Source organism: Esox lucius, chromosome 4 (assembly GCF_011004845.1).
Source record: "Esox lucius isolate fEsoLuc1 chromosome 4, fEsoLuc1.pri, whole genome shotgun sequence".
Lineage (NCBI taxonomy): Eukaryota > Metazoa > Chordata > Actinopteri > Esociformes > Esocidae > Esox > Esox lucius.
Window position 1 is genome coordinate 30,583,407 of NC_047572.1, and position 24,928 is coordinate 30,608,334.

Below are 24,928 nucleotides of genomic sequence, written 5' to 3' on the forward strand. Positions count from 1 at the left end.
AATTGTTTTATTATTTACATTGTGTATTTATTTACATTAATCTTCGTTCACCTCATTCCTTTTTAAAAGTACGCCTCCGTGGACGGAGTAGAGTTTCTTTTGGAACCAAATGTCTTTGAGCCGCTGATTCCGAACAGAGGAGCGTGGCTAGGCTGCACCTGGAAACTCTTCCCCCTTGTTTGAGGCTTCCTCCTCTCCTTCTTTTTCTCTTTCTCCTCTTTCTCCAGCTCTTTCTCCCTCTTCTTCTGTAACTTTTCCTCCTCTTTCTCCCTCCTCTGCTGCTCCCTTCGTCTCCTCCTCCTCTCTCTGGAGCTCAGCTTCCCCTCTTCCTCCACCCCGACCGTGCACCCGTCGCCCACACCATCACTGAAGTCCTGGATCAGGATGTGTGGAACCGGGACTTTAGGTTCTACTTTGGCCCGGTCGTGTTTAGGCTGCTCCCCTCTGAGCAGGCGGAATAGGCCAAATCTCCGTGGGGTGTTGGGGGGCTCCCTGTCTGGTTTCAGCCCAGCCTGAGGTGGGGGAGGAGTCGAGGTGGTCCCTGTCACCCTTCGGGGCGATTCTGGGGGCACGGCTGCCTGAACGGGAGCCGAGGGAGTAGCTTGCGTTTGGCCTGACGCGACAAGGCTTGCATTTGATTGGTTGGAGGCGGGTTGTGATTGGTTGGAGGCGGGTTGTGATTGGTTGGAGGCGGGTTGTGATTGGTTGGGGTCGGTGAAGAGCTCTGCGGACAGCTTCCGCGTGTGCCTCCGGGAGCTTGACGACTTTCGGAGCCGGAAATCTCCGGCCGGGACCGCCCACGGCCCGTCGCCGGGCAGTGTCCGTCTGGACGAAGCGTCGGCTGGCGCGGCCACCGAGCTGCCAGAGTCAGCCTTTGGTTCTACAAGAGGGGAGTCACTCTTGCCACGTTCGGACGCCTTGTTGCCAGGTATGTGAGAGATGTCAGCCCTCAGTGGTTCCCCCGGTTGTAACGCTGTGATGATGTCAGCGGAGACTTCCTGGGAGGGGAGTGGGAATACGTCCTCCCTGGCTTCCTCACTCTCGCTGGCGTCCTGACACAACCCTGGAGGCATGGTGACGGGACCCTGGGGTTCATCAGTCGCTGTCTTTTCTTGGCCCGGTCCGTCTGGCGAGTCCCCTTCCACCTCAGGCTCCGGAGAGGAGGTTACCGGTGTTGTCCCGCACGGTTCTGTCCCAGTGTCCCGTACTTCGATATGTGATATGGCTTCTGTGTGTACCAGGATTTCATTTGGACTCTCCACAGGTTTCTCTATCCCTTCCTCTACCTCTATTTTTACTGGTCCCTCTATCTCTGTGTTTACTGGTGTATCTACCTCTTTGGTTACGTATTCATCTCCCTCTTTGTTTACAGTTCCTTCTACCTCTTTGTTTATAGGTCCCTCTTTCTCTATTTCTTTGTTTACAGGTCCTTCTACCTTGGTGTCCACAGGTCTCTCTACCTCTTTGTTGACCGGTTCCTCAGTTTTTTTGTTTGCAAGTGTCTCTGTCTCTTTGTGTACAGGTCCCTCTGTCTCCACCTTAATGTTTACCAGTACCTTGGTTTCGTTGTTTATAGGTCCCTCTGTCTCTACCACTTTGTTTACAGGTTCTTCTATCTCTTTGTTTACTGGTCCCTTTGTCTTTACCTCTGTGTTTACAGGTACCTCTACCTCTGTGTTTACAGGTACCTCTACCTCTGTGTTTACCGGTCCCTCTGTCTCTACCTCTGTGTTTACCGGTCCCTCTGTCTCTACCTCTGTGTTTACCGGTCCCTCTGACTCTACCTCTGTGTTTACCGGTCCCTCTGTCTCTACCTCTGTGTTTACCGGTCCCTCTGTCTCTACCTCTGTGTTTACCGGTCCCTCTGTCCCTACCTCTGTGTTTACCGGTCCCTCTGTCCCTACCTCTGTGTTTACCAGTCCCTCTGTCTCTACCTCTGTGTTTACAGGTACCTCTGTCCCTACCTCTGTGTTTACAGGTACCTCTGTCTCTACCTCTGTGTTTACAGGTACCTCTGTCTCTACCTCTGTGTTTACAGGTACCTCTGTCTCTACCTCTGTGTTTACAGGTACCTCTGCCTCTGTGTTTACAGGTACCTCTGCCTCTGTGTTTACAGGTACCTCTGCCTCTGTGTTTACAGGTACCTCTGCCTCTGTGTTTACAGGTACCTCTGCCTCTGTGTTTACAGGTACCTCTGTCTCTGTGTTTACAGGTACCTCTGTCTCTGTGTTTACAGGTACCTCTGTCTCTGTGTTTACAGGTCCCTCTACCCCTTGGTTTACAGGTCCCTCTACACGTTTGTTTACAGGTCCCTCTACACGTTTGTTTACAGGTCCCTCTACACGTTTGTTTACAGGTCCCTCTACCCCTTGGTTTACAGGTCCCTCTACCCCTTGGTTTACAGGTCCCTCTACCCCTTGGTTTACAGGTCCCTCTACCCCTTGGTTTACAGGTCCCTCTACCCCTTGGTTTACAGGTCCCTCTGTCTCTACCTCTGTGTTTACAGGTCCCTCTGTCTCTACCTCTGTGTTTACAGGTCCCTCTTCCTCTTTGTGTACAGGTCCCTCTTCCTCTTTGTTTGCAGGTCCCTCTTCCTCTTTGTGTACAGGTCCCTCTGTCCCGACCTCTGTGTTTACAGGTCCCTCTGTGTTTTTGACTGCTTCCATCTGTGATCCAGAGTCTGTTTCGGCCTCTGCTAGCGTGTCAGCATCTATGTGGATGGTGGAATCACATTCTCCCAGGGTCTCCGCTTCTGGATAAACCTCTGCTTCATCTGGTCTCTCTACCTCTGATTTTGTATCTGCGCATGTCTCGGTTTCTGCGCCTGTTTGCAACTGAACCTCTATACCGGCCTCTACCTCCTTGTCTGTATCTGTCGCTGTGTCAGTCTCTGTGTGTCTCCCTGTCAGTGATCGTGTGTCAGTCTCTGTGTGTCTCCCTGTCAGTGATTGTGTGTCAGTCTCTGTGTGTCTCCCTGTCAGTGACCCTGTGTTTGTGTCGGCCCCTTGTTTAGCGTCAGTGGCCATCCCTGTCTCTGCACTTTCATCTGTGAGTATTTCGCTAGTTTTTTCTGTCTCCATGTCTCCCGCTCTCTTGGGTTCTGCATGTGTCTGGATGTCTTGACGTGTGTGTTTGTCTGTCAGTGTTTTGTCACGTGTCTTTGCCGCCTCCTCTACCTCCTCACTTTCCTCTTCCTCACCCGGTGTCTCTGTAACCATGTGCTCAGTAATCACGTTTGCCCTCCCTGTTGACTGTGTGTTCAGTATTTCCTGTGTCTCCACATTGTCCTGGCTGTGGCTGGTGTCCTGTGCCTCCGGGGCCCGGAATGTTTGACCCTGGTTCTTTCGCTGACGCTGAGAGGTGAGCTCCTGGCGTGGATCTGAGTCTTGGGTCCGGGCCTCTTGTCCTTTGGGTTTGAACGGTACCCTGTCCTTTGGTGTTGGTGGAACACCCTGGGTCCTGGATGGACCTTCACCCGTCTCACTCGCTCTCCTGAAAATCCCTCCATCCCTCTGCTCCTCCCACACCTCCTCTGGGACTTCGCTCACCCCTCTGCATCCCCCCTCCCCCTCGTAAGGATCTGACTTGCTCCCCCTCTTCTGCCTCTTGCGGAAGACTGAGGGAGAGAGGGAGAGGGTGGAAGGAGAGCGATTGATGTGGAGAGACATGTTCACTTTCTCCCTCTGCTTCTTATTCCTCTCCTCCCTCTCTCGAGCCCTTGCCCACACCGTCCGATATCCGTGGCAACGACCCCGGGGGTCAAAGGTGGAAGCGGGACGCTCCTTCCGCCACTTCTCCAGCTCTTTCTCGGTCTGCTTGTCCAGATCCTTACCAGACAGCGGGACAGAACACACCTGCGTGGGAGAGGGGGGGAGGGGGAGAGAAGAGGGGGTTCATGTGGGGTACCACGGCAACAAGCCTAAGGGGTCAGAGGTCGGATGCCTGACCTCTGCGATGAAGGCGTCGTCATCCAGCAGTACATGCTCCTTCACTCCCCTCAGCCTCTCCAGGGTCTCCATCTGTCCGTCGCACTCCTCCCTATGCTCCACCCGGCCCAGAGCCCTGCGCACTAAGACCACTGCCACCTGGAATAACACGCGCACTCCTGACAGAGAGGAGGCGTGGGGAAATCGGCCAAAAGTAAGGCGTATGGAGGGGATAAGCGTGATGTGGAAAATGACTTGACTAAAGGGTCTGGGTGGACAATGACTTGACTAATGGGTCTGGGTGGACAATGACTTGACTAATGGGTCTGGGTGGAGAATGACTTGACTAATGGGTCTGGGTGGAGAATTACTTGACTAATGGGTCGGGGTGGAGAATGACTTGACTAATGGGTCTGGGTGGAGAATGACTTGACTAATGGGTCTGGGTGGAGAATGACTTGACTAATGGGTCTGGGTGGAGAATGACTTGACTAATGGGTCTGGGTGGAGAATGACTTGACTAATGGGTCTGGGTGGAGAATGACTTGACTAATGGGTCTGGGTGGAGAATGACTTGACTAATGGGTCTGGGTGGACAATGACTTGACTAATGGGTCTGGGTGGAGAATGACTTGACTAATGGGTCGGGGTGGAGAATGACTTGACTAATGGGTCTGGGTGGAGAATGACTTGACTAATGGGTCGGGGTGGAGAATGACTTGACTAATGGGTCTGGGTGGAGAATGACTTGACTAATGGGTCTGGGTGGAGAATGACTTGACTAATGGGTCTGGGTGGAGAATGACTTGACTAATGGGTCTGGGTGGAGAATGACTTGACTAATGGGTCTGGGTGGAGAATGACTTGACTAATGGGTCTGGGTGGAGAATGACTTGACTAATGGGTCTGGGTGGAGAATGACTTGACTAATGGGTCTGGGTGGACAATGACTTGACTAATGGGTCTGGGTGGAGAATGACTTGACTAATGGGTCGGGGTGGAGAATGACTTGACTAATGGGTCGGGGTGGAGAATGGAGGACAAAATGATCGGGGCCGGATATGCTGTGGATTGGATAACCGACATACAGAAACCAATGCGTTTTTCTTGTCATTGACCGACCGTAGCAGAAGAAGAGGTCCCAGACTCGGAGGAGGGTGTTGAAGGGCAGGTGGCGTGTGAACAGACACATCAGCCAGTCGGTGGCGAACATCAAAGGGTCCACCTCATGTCTCTGCATGTGCTTGTGGGCTGCGGGACACATCTTTTTCAGCACCCAGGTTAGCATGGCCGCATCAAAAAGAACACCCTCCTACAAAATAAAAACAGGCGGGGAAATGCCCTTGTCACATCACCTCGTTGCATGCGGACGTATTAATCTGTTGTTTTAGCCCAGGGGTGTCAAACCCGTTCCACAGAGGGCCGAGTGTCTGCAGGTTTTTCCTATTAATTGGTTGCCAGTTCAGACCTAAGCAACCAGGTGAGGGTAGAAACCAACCAATTAGTGACCTAACTAATCAATCGGGCACAAGGTGAGAGTGAAAACCTGCACGCCCTCGGCCCTCCACGGGAACCAGTTTGACGCGTGTGTTTTAGCGCAGCAGTATGTGTCGTGCATGTGCAGAGGTTCCGCGCATCATGTGCTTGGTAAAGTACCAGGTCTTACCAGTAGGGGGCTGTAGTAACCAGGGAGGTACAGCTCACTAATCTGTACCAGGCACCAGAATGCTTCCTGTGGGAACAACGATACAGGTGTAAGCTGTAAGCTTTTCACGTCTTATTCTGTTCAAATGGCGTATGGGAATGTGTGATTAATTAACAGGCTGGAATATGGCATTGGTGACCTATGATGCAGAGTTCTGCGCTAGAGTTATCTTTCTTCTTTTTTGGTCCAGTTAAACCCAAAACTCAGGCAAAACGCCAGCGTGTGGCGGCGATCGCAACACAGCGGCTGTGACCGTACCTCGGTCGGCATGTTCATGAGCAGCACGGCGGCCACAGGCCCCTGGGCCTGGCAGTACCCCTCCTCCGGCCGGAGCTGAGTGAAGGCCTTCAGCACACGGAACAGACCGCGCTGCCTGCCCACGCAACACCACACACAAACACAGGACACGACAGAACGCTCGGGTCAGCCAGAAACCGACAGTTCCCTGCATGGGATTCTTATTCATGGTGTTTCGTGGTGTAGTAGTACAAAGCGGCGTTACCCGTGGCCGTCTCTAGAGAGGAACATCTCATGGAAGGGGAACTGGCGATCCAGGTCTCTCTCTATAATGTCAACCCAGCTCTGCAGTGCGGGCCTGGAGTCCAAGGTCTGCCAGAGGAGAGAGATTTACTTCAACTGCGTCTTCCTCTGCAATACTTGTGTATCTACAGTGTGTACTGCTTACAATACATGGACATTATGTTATACCAATACAACTGCACTGAGATGTTTATTTTTATTTTACAATAGATTTAAAAATGTTTGTGTCAAAATGACTGCCTCCCCTACGGATATAATCAGAATGAGCTCTACACTATCTGTTGTGAATTTCCTGTCTATCTCATGCAGCATTTGTTTCCTTACCCGTCTCAAAGGTGCAAATCATATCCGTAGGTGTATGTACATCGTAAAGACACAATTAGGTCATGGATCGACCCCTGGACCGGTTGGCCCTTTCCTACCTGGTAGAGGTCCTTGTTGAGGCGCATTCTGTCCGTAGCACCACTCAGCAGTGGCCAGCATTTAGCCCTGAGGGATGCTGGGATACCCTTCTGACACTGCTCTTTGATCTGAGGGACAGACATAGGTTGTGTTAGGGTCTTGCAGCAGTGAACATCTTGTCCCAGGAGAGGTGACTTCATAAAGGCAGCGTACACACCTTACTGGACTTCTTTAGTAAGACACGATCCCATTGGCTGATGATGCTGATCCACTTTGCCTCTCTCTGTCTGACAAGCTCCGGTGGCGGGCCTTCACTCCTGATTCCACTGTATAACCGATAGTGTAAGGTGAACACTTTAAACAGAATCGGAAAAGTTATTTCTAAGTCAGAATATTTCCGGGGCTGGTGGTCTAGTGGAATTTGTGTCCTTCGACCCTTTATTCAGGGCTTTCAATTGCTTTTGGAGTCTGCCGTTGGTGCCTAAACAGGAAAACACTCTCCCGGAAGGAGTAAGACGATACTACACAGATTGAGGTACGAAACAAGAAATCTGTACTTATAGGTACACATTTGAAGAATGTTCCCTCAAAGGAACAATTTCTGTCTTTATGGGGACAGAAGAGCACCTTTAGACAAAAATTATTGGTACAGAGTGAATTAAAACAAAATAAAGAACAAATTAGCACCATTTCAGCCTTGAGGGGAGGGGCTACATTGGGCCCTGCAGCACTGAAAACGTGTGTAGGTCATTTGCTGGTACAATTTTATAAGGTACACAAATGGACTGGCACTGAAGGATACACAATTGTCTCTCAACAAGAAACCAGGCAAGCCTAGTTCAGCCGGCCCTCAACAAAAAATATTGCCCGCGTGAATGGCTGTGTCAGTATCAACAGCTAATTGGCCGTTCGTGAATGATATTGATACAGTTAAACTGACTAACGTTTCTTACTAAATTTACCTCAACCGCAAATAGGTTCTATGAACTGTTAGCTTTTGCCACTAGCTGTTTGAACAGCTTATTAACCAGTAATAGGCTTTACCAATATCTACTAACTTACTGGAATAATCATAGAAATTGAGCAATTGCTTGCAAGTCTGCCAAAGTTATTCCATTTCATGGCGTATTTTATTTCTTGTTTCATGGCATAACAACATAGTTTTTTCTTTCATTCGTGAATGATATTGATACAATAACTATCAAGAAAGGTGACGAGAACAAATTTTTTTATCAAGAGAAACAGCGAGAGAATCGTGGAAATAAAATAAATGTGGTTGTTCACAATAGATTCTAATTTAAGTCTTCCACGTGAGAGGCACTGTCTTTAACCACAATGCCACAACATTACGCATTTCACCAGTCGCTAAACACTAAACATTAAACTGACTAACATTTCTTATAAAGTTTACCTCCACCAAAAATAGAACTGTTAGCGTCTATGAACTGTTAGCTTTTGCCACTGGCCGTTTGAAAATCGTATTAGCCAGTAATAGGCTTACTGGTATCTACTAATTTAGGAATAATCATAAGAATTGAGCAATTTCTGGCGAGAATGAAGATTAACTTTTCCATGCCAGAAACAGTCGCAATATAACCATATACAATTTTAGTTAAGGCTTACTATAACATAACTACTGTCTTATTTCAGGCTTATTATAATGTAGTCACTGGTGGTTTTAGCCAGCAAAGTTGTCGTCTACATGGAATCATTCATAATGCGCACTTCGCCTCACCTGCGAGGAGATATGAACTCAGGACCTATAGTTTGCAGGTCTGCGTCTCTAACCACTATGCTATTTTACAAGGTTTAGTCGGTCGGTCGGTCTTCTTGGCCGGCTCCGCTTACGCGGTCCGGCAAAAAGGATCCCGCCCAGCCACAATGAATCAATCAAATTTATTTATAAAGCCCTTTTTACAACAGCAGTTGTCACAAAGTGCTTTTAAAGAGACACCCGGCCTTAAACCCCAAGGAGCAAACAACAGTAGTGTTGAATTTCAGTGGCTAGGAAAAACTCCCTAAGAGGGCCGAATTTTAGGAAGAAACCTAGAGAGGACCCAGGCTCAGATGGGTGACCAGTCCTCTTCTGGCTGTGCCGGGTGAGATATTAAGAGTCCAATTGGAATAATTTATAAATGTATTTGGGCTAAATCCAGAGCCTATCTAAATTTAGACTAAACTTAGAAGTATGACCAGATGGACAAGGACAGGGACAGCAACGGGCCCCCAAAACCAAGTACTCTGCAGATGTGGACCAGGACCTCATGTCCTCCTAAAGTTTAAAACGGGAGGAGACTGGGAAAATTCAGAAAATACATTCCTCATATCAACAATGATTTATAGTGGAGAAGGAGAACTTAGTGGGGAAGGAGAACTGACCCAAACCCCCAGCACAATAGTATAGCAGCGTAAGAAATTGGAACTGAGACGGGGGGGGTGCGGCGACACTGTGACCCTACCCGGGGAAGGCCCCGGACAGGGCCCAACGGGCAGGAAATCAATCCACCCACATTGCCAGGCATCAACCAAAGGGACACCCACCAACCATTTGTACCCTTTTAAATACACACTGGTACTTCTATTTCTGAGTGTGTGTACGAGCAGAACTACAGAGCAGGCTACACTGCAAGGTTTAAAAAACTGGTTAGCCTCTGGAGAGGGACAGGTGGCCGTAGTCCTGGTGTTGTGGACGGATGAGACAAAGACTGACGGCTTCCAGAGTGGTGGCAAGAGGGAAGTGAGGCGAGGAAAAGAAACTGCCCTGCAGCCTAATTATACAAACACATCTGTGGAATCAGGTGGGTACGGTGCGTGGTGGCATGGGCGTGTTCAGCTGCCATTGGAACAGGCTCTTGTCTTTGATTTAACTGCTGACAGCAGTTAGTGCTCAGAAGTGCTCAGAAGTATCATGTACTATGTTTACTAACGTTAGCCTCCCATTGGCCGGGTCCTTCCCTTGACGACCAAAGTCTTCTCTGAATCAGCCAATTAACACCAACACATTGTCAGCAAATGCACTGAGTTGAGTCAACTTCACCTTTGGGTTTCGTCACTGAGAGACAAACACCATAGAGGCACAGGAAACAGGAAAACCACACGGTGTCGGTGCAACTGTCTCCATGGCAACAGGTCAGGATGTTGAGAGGGTGTTGGGCCAAATGTTAAGATTGTCATGTTTTAAATATGGATTTTACCTGTGTGTGTGTGTGTGTGTGTGTGTGTGTGTGTGTCTCTTTTAAAGGGGAGAAGATGTGCACTACTGATCAGAATAATCTCTTGTGTCATAACTTTTTTCCATAAAGTTGCCTTTGGTTTTGCTGTGAACCCTCCTACCAAGGTCAACAACAAGTTTTAAATTGCCCTTTGTCACGGGGGGGGGGGGGGGGGGGCAGCACAGATCAATAATGACCAAAGAAACCTTGCACCTGAGCTGCGTTTTCCGATCACTGTCTGGCCAGCTTGCCCCTGAGAGACAAATTAAATGAATGCTCATCGCATCAAGCAACCTCAACATTAAATAACTGCACGCCACTCACTATAAAACCGTTGGCTAAATGACTAAAATGTAAATAGCTCAAATGTGCACCATTAAATCCTCTGCTCATCTCCCTGCATGTAGACAGCATTGCATATTTTGAAACTGTTAGTGTGTCCATCAGCTGTGAATGAGTTTTTATATATATATATATATATATATATATATATATATTTAACCCACTAATATACCATTATCTTATATGCTCACTTGTCGTTGTGTATAACTGTGTGTCTGTATGTAGATCTAGTGTATTCTGTCTTTGTTTTCTACCAGTACCATTAAGCTAAGTGTGTGTAAATGTACTGGTTGTTTCAAGGTGATTCTGATTATTTTCAGCACAAATCCACTATTTCTCAGTGTGTGTCTCATTCTGACTAATCCATCTTTAATTAAGAAAACACAGACAATGTAAAACCCAAGCAGTGAGAGATGGAGTATTAACCAGTTTTCCACGTTCCTGAGACAGACTCTGCTTAGTACTAACCTGGCAGTAGATCCATTTCCAAGGATGAAGCCAAAGCGGTCCGTCTCGGTGGCTGGAAGTGGAACTCCGACCTCTGAGCCCCGGTCCGATTCAGAACTGTCCTCTCCGCCAGGGGTAATCTGGGTTGGAGTGGACACACTCAGCATCTTACCTTACAAAGATGAGAAAGACAGTGGTGTCAGTTCATGTCGGTTACGCCATCTGTGTGTGTGTGTGTGTGTGTGTGTCTGTGTGTGTGTGAGTGTGTCCACTATCCTACCTGATATTGGTGTGTTCTGAGTAAAGGCAAGTACAAGTTTGACACCCATACTTGGGGTCCAATGTGGCTCGCTTGGCATGAGCGTGGAGCTCACAAACACCTGGATTTATTCAGCTCCCACAGGTGGACACAAAATTATGAAAAATCTACAAAGCCACTATTGTAAGTTGCCCTGGATGAGAGCTACTGCTAAATGACTAAAGTGTTCATGTAAAAGACATCCTGTATATTAGCATTGATGAACACACGCTTCAGTACAACAGCACGCACACTTTGTTGTGAAACAGAAGTGATACCTTGTCAATGTCTTGCTCCGCCGTCAACTTTGATTGTAAGCATAGCGGCTTGTTGTAAAGTGGTAACGAACTGAACAAAAATCAAATACCTTCAGCTTGTCTCCTCTATTTGATCACTTGGTGGGATGCTTGTTGGAGAGAACTGTTGGGTTCAAATGAGACGAGAGGAAGAGAGAAACTTCCGCAATGCATCTTGTCACTTACATTATGTGTGTGTGTGTATGTGTGTGTGTGTGTGCGTGCATGCGTGCGTGCGTGTTTTAGTTTCACAGGTTGATTTAAGACCATTTTAAGTCTTGACAAGCCAAAAAAAATGAAACACTTCCTTAAAATTGCTGTAAAACTTTGAATTGTGTTTAGTGTTAAAACTGGGATTTCTTTAGGTTTTTACATTAGGGATAAGTTATGTTTAGGTATGACTGTTAGGTTACATTTAGGGAAAACACAACGTCCACACAAGGATAGAAATTCAAAGCTGAGCGAGTGTGATTTTATAAATAGCAATAGGCCTAACAATAAAAATAATTTAATGAGAGAGTGATGTAAGGAGTAATACAATATTTTATTATGCTATGGACAATTCGTGAAGTATTAATTTTGTGACACATTCAAAATGGCATCAATGACTAGCCAGACAAACGGTTTCCACTAGATTCTTTGGCTGCAAAATCAGGTTATGTTTGCTATATAATCAAATGATATGACCACAAAGTCATAAAAATATGTTTTTGGTGGTAATTTGAGTTTGGTTTAAGGCATCTGGTAACTTATGATAACAGTTGGTGTTAAGGCTATGGTAGGTGCGGAATCACATTAAGAAATAGGCGGGGTTTATGAAAGTGGATTTTGTGACGAACGGTGACGAACCCCAGCTAATTCCCAGGCATCTGCTGAGTTCCTTTGCACTCTGAACCAACCATCGCATTGATTGACTGCTGCCCCTTGTGTTCGGTATCTCATGTAGTAGAAGAGAAGGTACGTTAAAGTTACTTCTATCGTTATAATGGTAATTCTGTTAGCGATTATTTTATTACAGCAGTAATTTGAATTGATTGTTTAGTCTTTAAAACGGTAATGCTGCATTTTAAACAATTAAAAAGAAGGTAAGGATCTGAGCGCGGCTTTTCGGATAGACCACTCGCCAAGATGGTCTGGGCTGGACAGTGGTGTTGAAGTGCGCAGCATGTAATTGTTGTTGATCCGACAGCTTCATCCCCACTCCACAGAATGACGGCTTGTATCGAGTATTTTCCAAATATTTCATTATGGTTTAATAGTTAAATAAATATTTTCCTCAAGGTATATTTATTCAAACATAGCCCAGTTAAAGCTATTCCCAGCCTACTTGCAGCTGATATGATTTGCGAGAAACTGCACGTTTTGTATTTTACTTACGCTATTTACAATATGAGTAATAATATTACGTGTAGCCTAAATACCCAAATGTCTCGCACTATTACGGTAGCCGACAGCATTTGTAATGTCATTGTGACGTAAGGATCTGATTTGGGACAGGAGATTAGAAAAGTGCCAGGAGGTTAAATCAGATTGCCTGACATTCTGTTCGCCACATTATGTAGATGTACTCACTCGAAATAAGCGATTCTGTTTAGGATGGACTCAGTGGAGGTCACATGGTCAGAGTGAGGAGCGATGGGGGATCAAGAATGCATTATTTTGGAAATGTAACACTTTCACAGAGAATTAAACAAATGCGCCCCCTTCTGCCCTAAGATGGTCTAGTTGTTTTATATCCATTGACCACAGCACACATATTAGTCAGTATGGGTTCTCCCCGATGCCCTCTGACCCCCCCCCCCCCCCCCCCCCACCTCACCTCATCTAACAGGAATGGTCCATCTCTTTCTCCAGTTTGGTTTGGTTGAGATGTCTGCTGCGTTGCGTTTGCTCCACTGCTCCAGGTCAGGTAAGACTGGTCACCTGTAAATCACATGCCCTTGAAGTGTGTAGTGATTTGTGGCTACTAGTGTCACTCTCTTGTGTTTCCTTGTCAGGCACGTTTGGGGTCAACAGCCCTGGCTTGGTTCAATACTTCAGCCACAGTTTGCAAAGGGAGACGTACAGTAAGTTACTGATGTGGAAGCCCAGAAAAAACAAGACACAGCTGACATTCCTGGGTTGGCCTAACCACTCAGTTTTGTTTGCTGTGTATCTAGTGGACCAGTTGACCCATGTTAACTATTTGATTGTGCTTCATTCTGGCCAATTACTTTGTATCTCACTCTCGGTAGAGTATGTGAATGCTAATGAGCTGCCCGTTGATATGAAGTCCATCACAGACAGAGCTGCTCAGACTCTGTTGTGGACCGAGCTCTTCAGAGGTAATAAACAACACACACACACAAAAACACACAATGAAACAGACCATGAGTAATGTTTCTTTCTTTCTCCTCCAGGATTGGGCATGACCATGAGTTACCTTTTCCGCGAGCCAGCGACCATCAACTATCCCTTTGAGAAGGGGCCCCTGTCTCCTCGTTTCCGTGGGGAACATGCTCTTCGTCGGTACCCTAACGGGGAGGAACGTTGCATCGCCTGTAAGCTCTGTGAGGCGGTCTGCCCTGCCCAGGTGACCCATTTAAAAATTTTTAAAAAAGCATTCTCCATATATGGAAACAAATTTGAAGGTCATTTCAACATTAGATAAATCTTATTTTGGCTCCCAATAGCGAAAACCTTGTTTGCCTAACTATTATTTGCAACAGAGAGGCCTTGGGATCTGTACCATAAGAGATCTGTACATAAATCAAGCCTCAATTTATCAGATACTGTTGGAAAACATCTTCCGGCGTTTGAAAATGCCAGGCGTTCTGTTTTGGACGGGTGTTTGGAGATCTGCCCCGGCGTCATCCAAGCCTCTGTCTCGACCTTATGACCCATTCCGATCAGTTAATCCACCCTGAACAGATGCGGCAAGGGCGTGGGTGGGAGGAGAAACTGGGCCCCGAAAATCCCTGCAGCCGACTGGCAAGACGGTTCAGTAAACACCAGATATCGCCTTACACAAATCAAGATCCCACACAGATTACACTGGTTACACACATTACACTGGTTGCACACATTACACTGGTTACACAGATTACACTGGTTTACACACATTACACTGGTTACACACATTACACTGGTTACACAGACTACACTGGTTACACACATTACACTGGTTACACAGATTACACTGGTTACACAGATTACACTGGTTACACAGATTACACTGGTTACACACATTACACTGGTTACACAGATTACACTGGTTACACAGACTACACTGGTCCAAAACACAATACAATAGTACAATAGTCACAGGTACTCATCCTTCATGTGACGAGTGTCCAACTGCAGTGGGTGCATGATTATTAAATCAGGTAAGCCGACTGAGAACTTAGTTCCCTCCTTATGCCACGTTTTGTCTGTGCTTTCATTGTGGCTGTGGGAAGGTATTGTGATTGCCGATAATGGCGGTGGGAGGCGGTATTGAAAATAAATCGAACGGACGACGTGCGCCTGTCAGGCATTGTTGGCGGACGTGGGCTGAAAGTCACTTTCGGAATCTCGTCAGTTGGTGCTGAGCCTGCTATGGAGTGGTGGGGGGGGGGGGCTGCGGCACCTCTACTTCCCCCTGCTGTGGTTTTCATTTATACCGTTAATACTTATGCATTTTTTTTAATAAAAAACACGTTTTTGTTGTATAATGCCCTATGATGCCACTATGTTTGTGTGTAATAAACATATTTGAAACACAAAAAGGTGTAAAATAACAAATAACTAGGTGAGGTGATTTAAAACTGGCAACCCTGTTACCCCCCTAGTTAATTTCAGGCTCTCATGCTTTTGGCTGATCTCTCTGCTGCCCCCATGTGTCCGCCCTAGGCCATTACCATTGAGGCCGAGACCCGGGCAGATGGGAGCAGGAGAACCACTCGCTACGACATTGACATGACCAAGTGCATCTACTGTGGCTTCTGCCAGGAGGCATGCCCGGTGGACGCCATTGTGGAGGTAAACGGCTGCCAAAACCAACTCTCTCTCTCTCTGTCTCTCTTTCTCTGACTCTCTGTCTCTCTCTCTCTCTCTCTCTCTCTCTGTTTCTCGCTCATGGTGTGTAAAATAAAATTGGCTTGTGATTCTAGAACAGAACTGCCAGTGAACTTTTTAAATGTCTAACGTTTTAAGTCCGGCTAAGTATTTCTTGATTTTTTTTTTCATATCCCTCAGGGTCCAAACTTTGAGTATGCCACAGAGACCCATGAGGAGTTGCTCTACAACAAAGAGAAGCTGCTTAACAATGGAGATCAGTGGGAGACAGAAATTGCTGCCAACATACAGGCAGACTACCTGTATAGATAGACCATCATATAGCCTGACTACCTGTATTGATAGACCATCATATAGCCTGACTACCTGTATGGATAGACCATCAAATAGCCTGACTACCTGTATGGATAGACCATCATATAGCCTGACTACCTTTATAGATTGACCATCATATAGCTTGACTACCTGTATGGATAGACCATCATATAGCCTGACTACCTGTATGGATAGACCATCATATAGCCTGACTACCTGTATGGATAGACCATCATATAGCCTGACTACCTGTATAGATAGACCATCATATAGCCTGACTACCTGTATTGATAGACCATCATATAGCCTGACTACCTGTATGGATAGACCATCATATAGCCTGACTACCTGTATGGATAGACCATCATATAGCCTGACTACCTGTATGGATAGACCATCATATAGCCTGACTACCTGTATAGATAGACCATCATATAGCCTGACTACCTGTATTGATAGACCATCATATAGCCTGACTACCTGTATGGATAGACCATCATATAGCCTGACTACCTGTATGGATAGACCATCATATAGCCTGACTACCTGTATAGATAGACCATCATATAGCCTGACTACCTGTATAGATAGACCATCGTATAACCTGACTTCCTTTATATGCAGAACATCAGATAAATAGCAATTTTAGAGGCTAACCACCAATACATTGCATAACACAAATACTAACAAAGCAATAGATGAAGTTGTCCTAGTGCCAACGGCAAAAAAACACGCACAAATGTTTATTTGAAGCGCACACGTCTGCAAAAATTAAAACATTTAGTTAATAATGGACTTGATGTAACTGTTTTAAACTTGAAATGTATTTATTATTTATGACAAAAAGTAAATGGATAAGTTTTGAAGCTGTCTTGTTTTTGTACTTTTTCCATTCCCCTTAGATAACATTTTTGGATTGAATCAAAGCTATAAGTGGGTGGCATTTTAATGGAATCAGCTTGCCCCTTTATTTATTGTCTTGAAATCAAATGCCTAAACTGCAGAAAGAAAAATTAAAGAAAACAAAGCAATAATTTAACTGGGGCCTGTTCAATGGCTAATTGTTAATTTTCAGCAGATAAAAGTAAACATCGCAATAATGTGCATAACCTTAAATTTTCCTTCTAGGTGGCAAACAGATGTCCAACCCAGATACCACCATTGACAACTGGAAGCAGTTCTAGGGGGTTGTCAAATATCCAGTGCTGGTCCTAGTCTTTTCAAGGCCCTAAGCAAACATTTTATTTGGGGGCCCCCTTTCCCCAAATGGTCTGGGGCTCACTAGCAGTCCGGGGGCCCCTTGGCAATCAGGAGCCTTAAGTGGCCGCTTATGCCTAGGGCTGGCTCTGCAAATATTACAACTATTTGGTTGTAATATAATTACATGCTGAGGAGTGTATCAGCGCTATATACCATTTATTCCATGCAACCATTGTGCATGTTTAGCTCAGGATCATAGCCTACACAGCTACTAAACAGTAGTTCGTTAATGTCATTTCCTGAGGCGGCATATTCAGAGTGTAATGTTGGATAAACAGTTTGCCTCGGATCATTTAGTTTACTTCACAAAACAGCTTGTCTGTTGGTTAGTTGCAGTAATTAGCTAGCAAAAAATGGCATTTTGAGATAAAGCTATTTATCTACTTAATTATGCATTCTGGGATTCTTAGCAGCTGGTTGTAAGTGGCACTTGGCAAAATGTGTCTGTGAAAATGATGCACTTTATATGCTGATACTTGCCTTCTGTTGTGAAAACCTCCACACTTTCAAACTGGGAATTTGAAGACAAACTGAGGTATGGTAACGATCATGCTTACCGATTATGCACATAAATAACCTATTACACATCCAGGCCAAAATGGGATGTTTAAAAAAGATTTTGTTTTTTAGTTGACCCCTGTTATAGTCAAAAGGACGTGATATTTCATTAGCTCGTCAAATGACACGGTCAGTCCACAACTGTGATTAAACTGTCTTGAAAAAAACGGTGAAAAGGGGTAGGTCAGGTGACAATACAAGCTGATAATGGATAGGCGTAAATATCAAACATCAACTCAGCAGGGCCTTTTGCGGAGAAAACACAATGGATGGAATGGGACTGAACTGTGTGGACTGACATCCAAGCAGAGACTTGCATGCAATATTGGACATTTCACCAGATGTTTGTAAGTGGGAAAGTCAAAGGAATGCGTGATTGAAATCCCCTTGATACTCAATGTAGAATTTTAGAGTGGTGTTAGAGCTGCTGTTTCTGACTGATCTAAGAGCAGCATGATACTGTCTGTGCAGAAACTCCGTGTAGACAAGGTATGATGAAGCCCATGGGTCCGAACTGACCCGCGAACCGTTTTAATCAGACTGGTAGGTTTGAGTAAAAACAAAGAATACATATTTTCTTAATAAAAACCCTCCAGGCCTCTCTTCAATTAAAAAACTATATCGAAAAGTAAGTATACCTGAATATTTTCTGGTATGCAGTTTATCGGGTCACTTAGTTTATGTGTAAGCACTAAAGCACGGGGGATGTGTAATATTGCCAATATCTGTAATGGATACATCTAAGCAATCAGAAGGCGATGACCAATGGTACATTGATAATAACAATACATTTTTAACATTGATAATAACAATACATTTTTATAGTCTGACATCCGGTTTACAATAGGTAGATCGCGAGATAATACAGATCGCAAGCCCAGCTGGCGGCCCAACCAGCAAAACAATTCTCAAGTAGGCAATTTTGTCTGCAATATAAGTTTCACTGCAGTATATCTAAAAAGAAATCTCACGGTTTAGTCATCGTAGTCTCCCAATTACTTGAAGATATCCCACCTCGTTTAGTCACTGCTGGATTAAAAAGCAAAAGCAAACACAATACCTTGGAAAATTCGTTTTCATCGGTTTGCCTCTATCTGTGTGATACGAGCGAGCGGATAGGAGCGACTCTGGGCGTGTGCGCGCAAACCGTAGCCCTATGGAACCGTATAGAATTGCACAAGCTACACACCAGGTAGGGTGTCGGTAGGCTTACCTTGCTAGAGTTTGTCTGGAGAAATTATATCTTATTTGTTTAAAATGTATTGGTCCAGGTTTGCTGTTAAAGTACAATTACACTGGAAAATATAACAATATTTTATTCCAGAGAACTATCGTTTGTTACTTTATAAGTACTTTACTTTATTTTTACCCATAGGGAAAAATCCCCCCAAAATATCCTAAACCAGTAAAAATACAACTGAGAAAACTGAATGTTTTAGAATGACGAGATGGAGACCGTCAAACTACGAGTCATTAATTAACATTGTATTGTCGGTTTATCTTAGTATCATGTTTTTGGCTCTTTGGCTACCCATCAAACTACTTTATTTATATTTTGTTGACAAAAATCCTCAATGGTTTCATCAATTTGACATTAACTCAACTAAATCATTATTCACATGACAATATTTTTTGTAAAACTAAATCAAAAAAGGGTGTCAGAATGTACACGGAATAGCTTGTTATAAGGTCGTTTTATTAGCTATTGGTTAAAGCAGGGATGCCCAATCTCATTCCTAGCTCATCAGGAACCACTGCAGATCTGGGACACCACGTGAATGCTATCAGGTAGAAACAAAAAACAGTCGTGGTTCGGCCCTCCTGGACCGACAGTGGGCCTGGCTGGGTTACAGTCTGTGGAATTTTTTCCGCAGGAATTTTTGGGAGGTTTGTGGATCAAGACTATCAGGACCCTCTGGTTTACCTTAATACCCTTCAGATCTATTAATAACAAATTACTTTTGAAAGGTGTACAATAATAAATGTTATTTTCGCCCAGAGGTTAAGTTTATTTAGCCTAACATACAGAAGTTGACTGTTCACCAATAATCTGACAGAAACAAAAATGTTCCTGGTGATTTAAAATTAAATGTAATCTTTGTCAGTAACACCAGAATAAAAAATCTGTCTCAACGGAACTCAAACGCTTTTTGTTACTTAAACGTGCATTTTATCTGTTGTTAAACGTTTCACAACTGACCAAACGCTTAGCAACTTAAACATTCTTGGTGGAATGTATACCGACTGAATCAGGCTGAATGCGCCCCAGTTTATGCGCCCCCGCTGGTGTAGGTCACATGATATGGGCGGAAACTGAACCAAGTCCACGCTGAATCTCCCGCGAACGCAGCCATTTACTCTTTTCCTCTTCGTTTCAACGCCGGTGAGTCTGATCAGTTTTCCTGATTTGATGCTAGTAGTTTAAAATGAATTTGTAATCATTGGTATTCAGAATTGGGACGATTTGAGGCAAAAACGTATGTGATTTGGGTGTTTATAAAGTCAGTGTAATCCTTATTTTGGCATTATGCGAAGTTTTTAAACAGTTTTATTGATTTCTAAGACCCACGTTAGCTTGTAGCTAACGTTAGCTTTTTGATAAGCGTGATTGACTACGATAGCGATAATGCTAGTTAGCTGAATGGCGAGACTGTTGTTTTTTTAATTGAGGATGCTTCATCAGTTATTGTTGTGCATTCATATTACTAAGTCTGAAGTTGTAAGTCTTAGTGGGTTTATTTATAGAATTCAACCGTTAGTCATTATCGTGCTTTGCTACAAAGCTAGGGATCACATTTTTTCGCTGCACACATTGTTCCTGTCGAAACTAAAAAAGTGCGGCAGGCTACTGAATGGCGCACTCATTCATGCTAACGGTTAGCAAGATAGTAAGCTAACTAGCCATCTTCATGCGTTCGCTTAATCAAATAAAGACTGACAACGATCCAATATTTAAAACGCATACAGTTCAGACCTGGACTACGGTTATTTTAGGTCGGATTGTTTCCCGTTTTAATTCCGTGATTTGTCAGATGTCTGGAAAATCAAACGGGGTTGGAAGAAGTTGCTAGAAACTTACAACCGCCCAAATCCAGTGTAGCGTTGTTAGCGAGGCAGTTTTTTTGGTTCGCGTGGACGCGTGTTGCTTTGTCGATAGCCAACCGTGGCTAGTTCGATTGTCGTCCTACGGACGTTAGCCACTGGCAAGCTAATAGTTGACCTAGGTAGACAGGTTAACTACCCAAGTAGCCAGCTAACGTTAGCTAACTATCCCGCCCTGTCTGTTTTAGGAGAACATCTAACGCCACGACACATCTGATAATGGCAGAAGGCGAGCCACAGGTTCAGTTCAAGGTGGGTGTTTTTCTGTAATGTTTGGTCTTGGTTGTTAACGCTGGGTCATGTACTGTATGTCTAGCGTTTGTTTGCCCCCTTCCATTGTTTTTAAATATGACCGTTTGGTTTGTGATCCATTTCAGCTTGTGTTGGTAGGCGATGGAGGAACGGGAAAGACCACTTTCGTCAAAAGACATCTGACGGGAGAGTTCGAGAAAAAATATGTTGGTAAGTCACTAACATTACCCAGATCCAGATTATAGTGAACTCGTAGCACTGTCACATTAGGGATAATAAATGAATGCTAGGCCTCTGCACTCATCCTCAACAGCATGTGGTGGTAGAATGCTTAATCAGAGATTTAGTTATTGGATGGGGGCCATGTTGGCAAATTCAACTGTCAGAACACATAGTCCTCCAATATGAGATGATGCGCTAGTTAACATTGTGTTAACTGTGGGTGAGAAACACCATTCTAGCAGACCTAAACGGAGAATGTAGCTGCACCTGTGGGATCACGACATGTTTTCAATTCAATTGGCTAAACTTAAGTTTAGTTTTGTGTTGATAGCCTCAATCTAGCAGATGCAGGCCAAATGTCAAAACACTGGTTGCCTCAGCACGATGCTGTGAATTGGCAGAGTTGTCGCTCTTGGCCAGGAAATGCATGTATAAAATGCGTGCGACAGATCGTCTCAAGCATGTTAGGCACCTGCTTTTTAAACTTCTCTCCTGGTACTAAATCGGCCCTTAGTCTCCATTTTCCTCTCCCCAATCTGTTGTTTCTCCCAAACGTTTGTTGTTTTAACCTGTTGCTGTGTCTTTCTCTACTTTTCCCTCCCCTTAGCCACACTGGGAGTGGAGGTGCACCCACTGGTCTTCCACACTAACAGAGGGGCTATCAAATACAACGTCTGGGACACAGCCGGCCAGGAGAAGTTTGGTGGGCTCAGAGACGGCTACTACATCCAAGGTATGGTGTCAAAACTGTGCGCGCGCACCATGGAGTCTTTAGTTAGTGCCTCCAGGCTTTTGTTAGTGGAGACAAGTCCCTGTCTAATGCATGTACAGCACTTCATTCTGAATTTCCCCCTCTGGTTGTTAAGACATGGTGAGTCAGGCCCCAACATTTTACTCAACACGGGGCCGTCAATGACTGCTCATTGGCTGTTTACTCACCGTAGTCAGGAAGTGACCCCCTATTCTGACAGTAGTTGTCCTCTCCTGCAGCAAGGATGCTGTGCTAAATTGGGCCATGTTGGACCTGTTCCCTGCCACTTTGCGTTCTTCCGTCTGATTGCCCGTCTCCTGTTTTCTTTACCCCCACCCTCGTCCGTATGTTCACCCTACAGCCCAGTGTGCAATCATCATGTTTGACGTCACATCTCGAGTCACCTACAAGAACGTACCCAACTGGCACAGGGACTTGGTGCGCGTCTGTGAGAACATTCCCATAGTCCTTTGCGGAAACAAGGTGGATATCAAAGACAGGAAAGTCAAAGCCAAGAGCATCGTGTTCCATCGCAAGAAGAACCTTCAGGTAACGAACAGAAACTTCGGTACAGTTCACTGTTCTTGTCGGCAAACTAATGACTAGCCCGGCTGAAAGATTAACATGTTGTCCCTTATCTTTCAGTATTATGACATCTCTGCCAAGAGTAACTACAACTTTGAGAAGCCTTTCCTGTGGCTAGCGCGGAAGCTGATTGGAGACCCCAACCTGGAGTTTGTTGCCATGCCCGCCCTAGCACCCCCAGAGATCCTCATGGACCCATCCCTCGCCGCGCAGTACGAGCACGACCTCAAAGTATGTACCCCGGAAACGTGGGAAATTTGGGTCTGTGTGTTAGATCTTCTGTGCAGTTGTCTTTCAGTAAATTTGTTCGTTGTCCGACCTCTAACCGTTATACAACTCCCTCCCTCCAGGTTGCGTCAGAAACAGCGCTCCCAGATGAAGACGATGACCTTTAACCTGTTACCAGTGACACGCCCCCCCCTACCCGACCAATCCCCATGCGGCAGGAAGTTGTCTGAGTTTTGGCTTCTTTACTGTAAAATCCCGTTGCAGATTTATTTTTATTTTTGAACTTTTTTTTTTCCTGTTTTGTTTGTTTTAAAACTGAAAGACAAACTTGGTGAAGTCGTGTGGTTCTCTAGTTTCACTGTAAGACACGCCCACCCTCGTGTTGTCATGGCAATGCGCTGCTCACCATCGAGCTCCAAGCTTTGCCCTTACCTGGCCCCAACGCTGGCCTAAGGCAGACCATCCGGAAGCACTTGGGGGTGGAATTAACTTTGAAATAAAAACATTCTCGATATAACTTGCGATTGTCTGTGATTGTTTTCTAACAAGTTCTAACATGTCACTGGGAGTTCAATTTGGGCTGTTATGGGCCATGAATCTAGAAACAATACCCAATACTGACATGGCAATTTATTGAAAATAAAAAAAACTAACAAGTATTCTGACCCCATATTCAGTACCTTATAGAAGCACCTTTGGCAGGGATCTCAGCTTTGAGTCTTCTTGGGTATGCCTCTACCAGCTTTGAGTCTTCTTGGGTATGCCTCTACTAGCTTTGCAAGCAAGTTTATTCATATAGCACAATTCAATGTGCTTTACAAAGAAAAATAAATATAAAAATACATTGACATAGAAATAAATACTCAAATGAAAACATCAAAACAAATGAAACCGTAATAATAAATATAGAAGAAAATATAAAAATAATAAAAATGGATTTAAACATAGGAAGCTATAAGGTTAAACAGTGTGGTTAAGTTCTCAGTCATAGGCACGTGAAAAAAGAAGTGTTTTTAACCTGGATTTAAAAATTGATATGGTTATGGCTCGTCTAAGATCTTCTCGTATATTCCAGTTGTGTACAGCATAAGTGCTAAACGCAGCTTCTCCATGTTTAGTTTGGACTCTGGGCTCTACTAGCTGCCCTGTGTTCATGGATCTAAGAGCCCTGCTCGGTTTATATACTTCAAACATATTAGAAATATATTCGGGTCCTACACCATTCAGAGATTTATAAACTAAAAGCACCACTGTGAAATTTATTCTGTAACTGACTGGAAGCCAATGCAAAGATTTAAGAACCGGAGTGATGTGCTCTGTTCTCTTGGTCCTGGTTAACATTCTAGCAGCAGCATTCTGAATGAGCTGCAGTTGTTTTACAGTCTTTTTGGGGAGTCCAGTAAAGAGGCCATTACAGTAGTCAACCCTACTAGGGATAAAAGCATGAATGAGCTTCTCTTTGTCATTTTGGGACACCAAGCCTTTGATTCTGGTTATATTTGTAAGATGATAGAATGCTGTTTTGGTGACCGTTTTGATATGACTGTTAAATGTGAGGTCCGAGTCTATCAGAACACCAAGATTACGCACTTGATCCCTGGTTTTAAGAGAATCCAGCTCTTTACCAATACTTTTTTTGTTGCCAAACACAATAATCTCATAATTATCTTGGTTTAATTGTAGACAATTTTGGTTCATCCAGGTATTTATGTGCTCTATATAGTGACACTGAGAGTCTACGGTTGTCATACGATTCGGGAGCCATATATATTTCAGTATCATCGGCATAGCTGTGGTAGTGTTGTTGTTCTGTAGAATTTGGCCCAGAGGTAGCATATAGAGATTGAACAGAAGCGGTCCGACTAATGAAGTCAGGCGTCCATTGTAAGACAGAGGCCACAGGAAAGTCCTCAGTTGATGATGTTATAGGGGTGAGCAGATCCCTTGCAACCCCATCACCCAATGTCTCAGTCTGCAGTTAGAAAGAGAGGGTGACAAGCAGAAGAGTCCCAGGGGTCAGCGTCATTGTGGTTCCCTGTAGTTCAGGTGTTGAGAGCAGGCTGCTTTCAACACCAGAGCTGTGGGTTTCGATTCTCACGCTGTGCCACTACAGGGGGAAAAAAATAACAAAGCTGCTGTGAGAGTGTTTGCCAAATGACTTAAATGACAACATCATCTAGGGCACCAGTAGACATTTAAAAGCCCAGAGGGCCATAATTGCTGAACTACAAAAATGGTGGCGACTGGCACCTAGTCAGTTGTTTTGCCCATTCCGAGGTTCAGTTGAAAAGTAACTGCTGCTAACAATTTTCCTGAAAAGTCAGGTGATATGCCTGAAAAAAGGACTAAGAGTTTATGTACAGTACATGCCCCTAGTGACAATATGCAGTTTGTTTGGAAAGAAGGGGATTAAGGGCAGATGATCTAACATACATTTTTTTTACCTGTGGGA

At 44.8% G+C, this 24,928-nt stretch overlaps 3 protein-coding genes across 6 annotated transcripts; 2 read left to right on the top strand and 1 right to left on the bottom strand.

Annotated features, from left to right (window-relative positions):
- Window positions 1-36: 36 nt before the first annotated feature.
- On the bottom strand, window positions 37-11,228 carry tbc1d10c (TBC1 domain family, member 10C). The gene is made up of 12 exons (XM_034291987.1): window positions 10,855-11,228; window positions 10,596-10,746; window positions 6,791-6,899; window positions 6,594-6,701; window positions 6,134-6,240; window positions 5,890-6,004; window positions 5,593-5,658; window positions 5,049-5,238; window positions 3,948-4,105; window positions 2,073-3,854; window positions 342-1,151; window positions 37-123 (listed from the first exon to the last, which is right to left on the bottom strand). The coding sequence occupies exons 1-12, from the start codon at window positions 10,931-10,933 to the stop codon at window positions 37-39; spliced, it is 3,762 nt and encodes a 1,253-aa protein (XP_034147878.1). The 5' UTR covers window positions 10,934-11,228.
- Window positions 11,229-12,013: 785 nt separating this feature from the next.
- ndufs8b (NADH:ubiquinone oxidoreductase core subunit S8b) lies at window positions 12,014-16,384 on the top strand. Of its 3 annotated transcripts, XM_013133619.4 has the most exons (7): window positions 12,014-12,125; window positions 13,023-13,077; window positions 13,166-13,234; window positions 13,403-13,492; window positions 13,568-13,740; window positions 15,039-15,167; window positions 15,384-16,384. In XM_013133619.4, exons 2-7 carry the CDS (start codon window positions 13,038-13,040, stop codon window positions 15,513-15,515), a joined length of 633 nt encoding a protein of 210 aa, XP_012989073.1. In that variant the 5' UTR covers window positions 12,014-12,125; window positions 13,023-13,037; the 3' UTR covers window positions 15,516-16,384. The 3 variants fall into 3 exon arrangements, with proteins under 3 accessions (XP_012989073.1, XP_034147515.1, XP_034147514.1); XM_034291624.1 differs by lacking the exons at window positions 15,039-15,167; window positions 15,384-16,384 and adding an exon at window positions 13,937-14,279 and having other exon boundaries at window positions 12,030-12,125; window positions 13,000-13,077; XM_034291623.1 differs by lacking the exon at window positions 13,403-13,492 and having other exon boundaries at window positions 12,038-12,125; window positions 13,000-13,077.
- A 3,298-nt stretch (window positions 16,385-19,682) lies between these two features.
- Window positions 19,683-22,991, top strand: ran (RAN, member RAS oncogene family). 2 transcript variants are annotated; one of them, NM_001304202.1, is given in 7 exon segments: window positions 19,683-19,719; window positions 20,627-20,690; window positions 20,816-20,900; window positions 21,520-21,645; window positions 22,025-22,212; window positions 22,309-22,479; window positions 22,599-22,991. In NM_001304202.1, coding segments are annotated over 6 exon segments (648 nt in total). In that variant the 5' UTR covers window positions 19,683-19,719; window positions 20,627-20,657; the 3' UTR covers window positions 22,644-22,991.
- The last annotated feature ends 1,937 nt before the right edge of the window (window positions 22,992-24,928 follow it).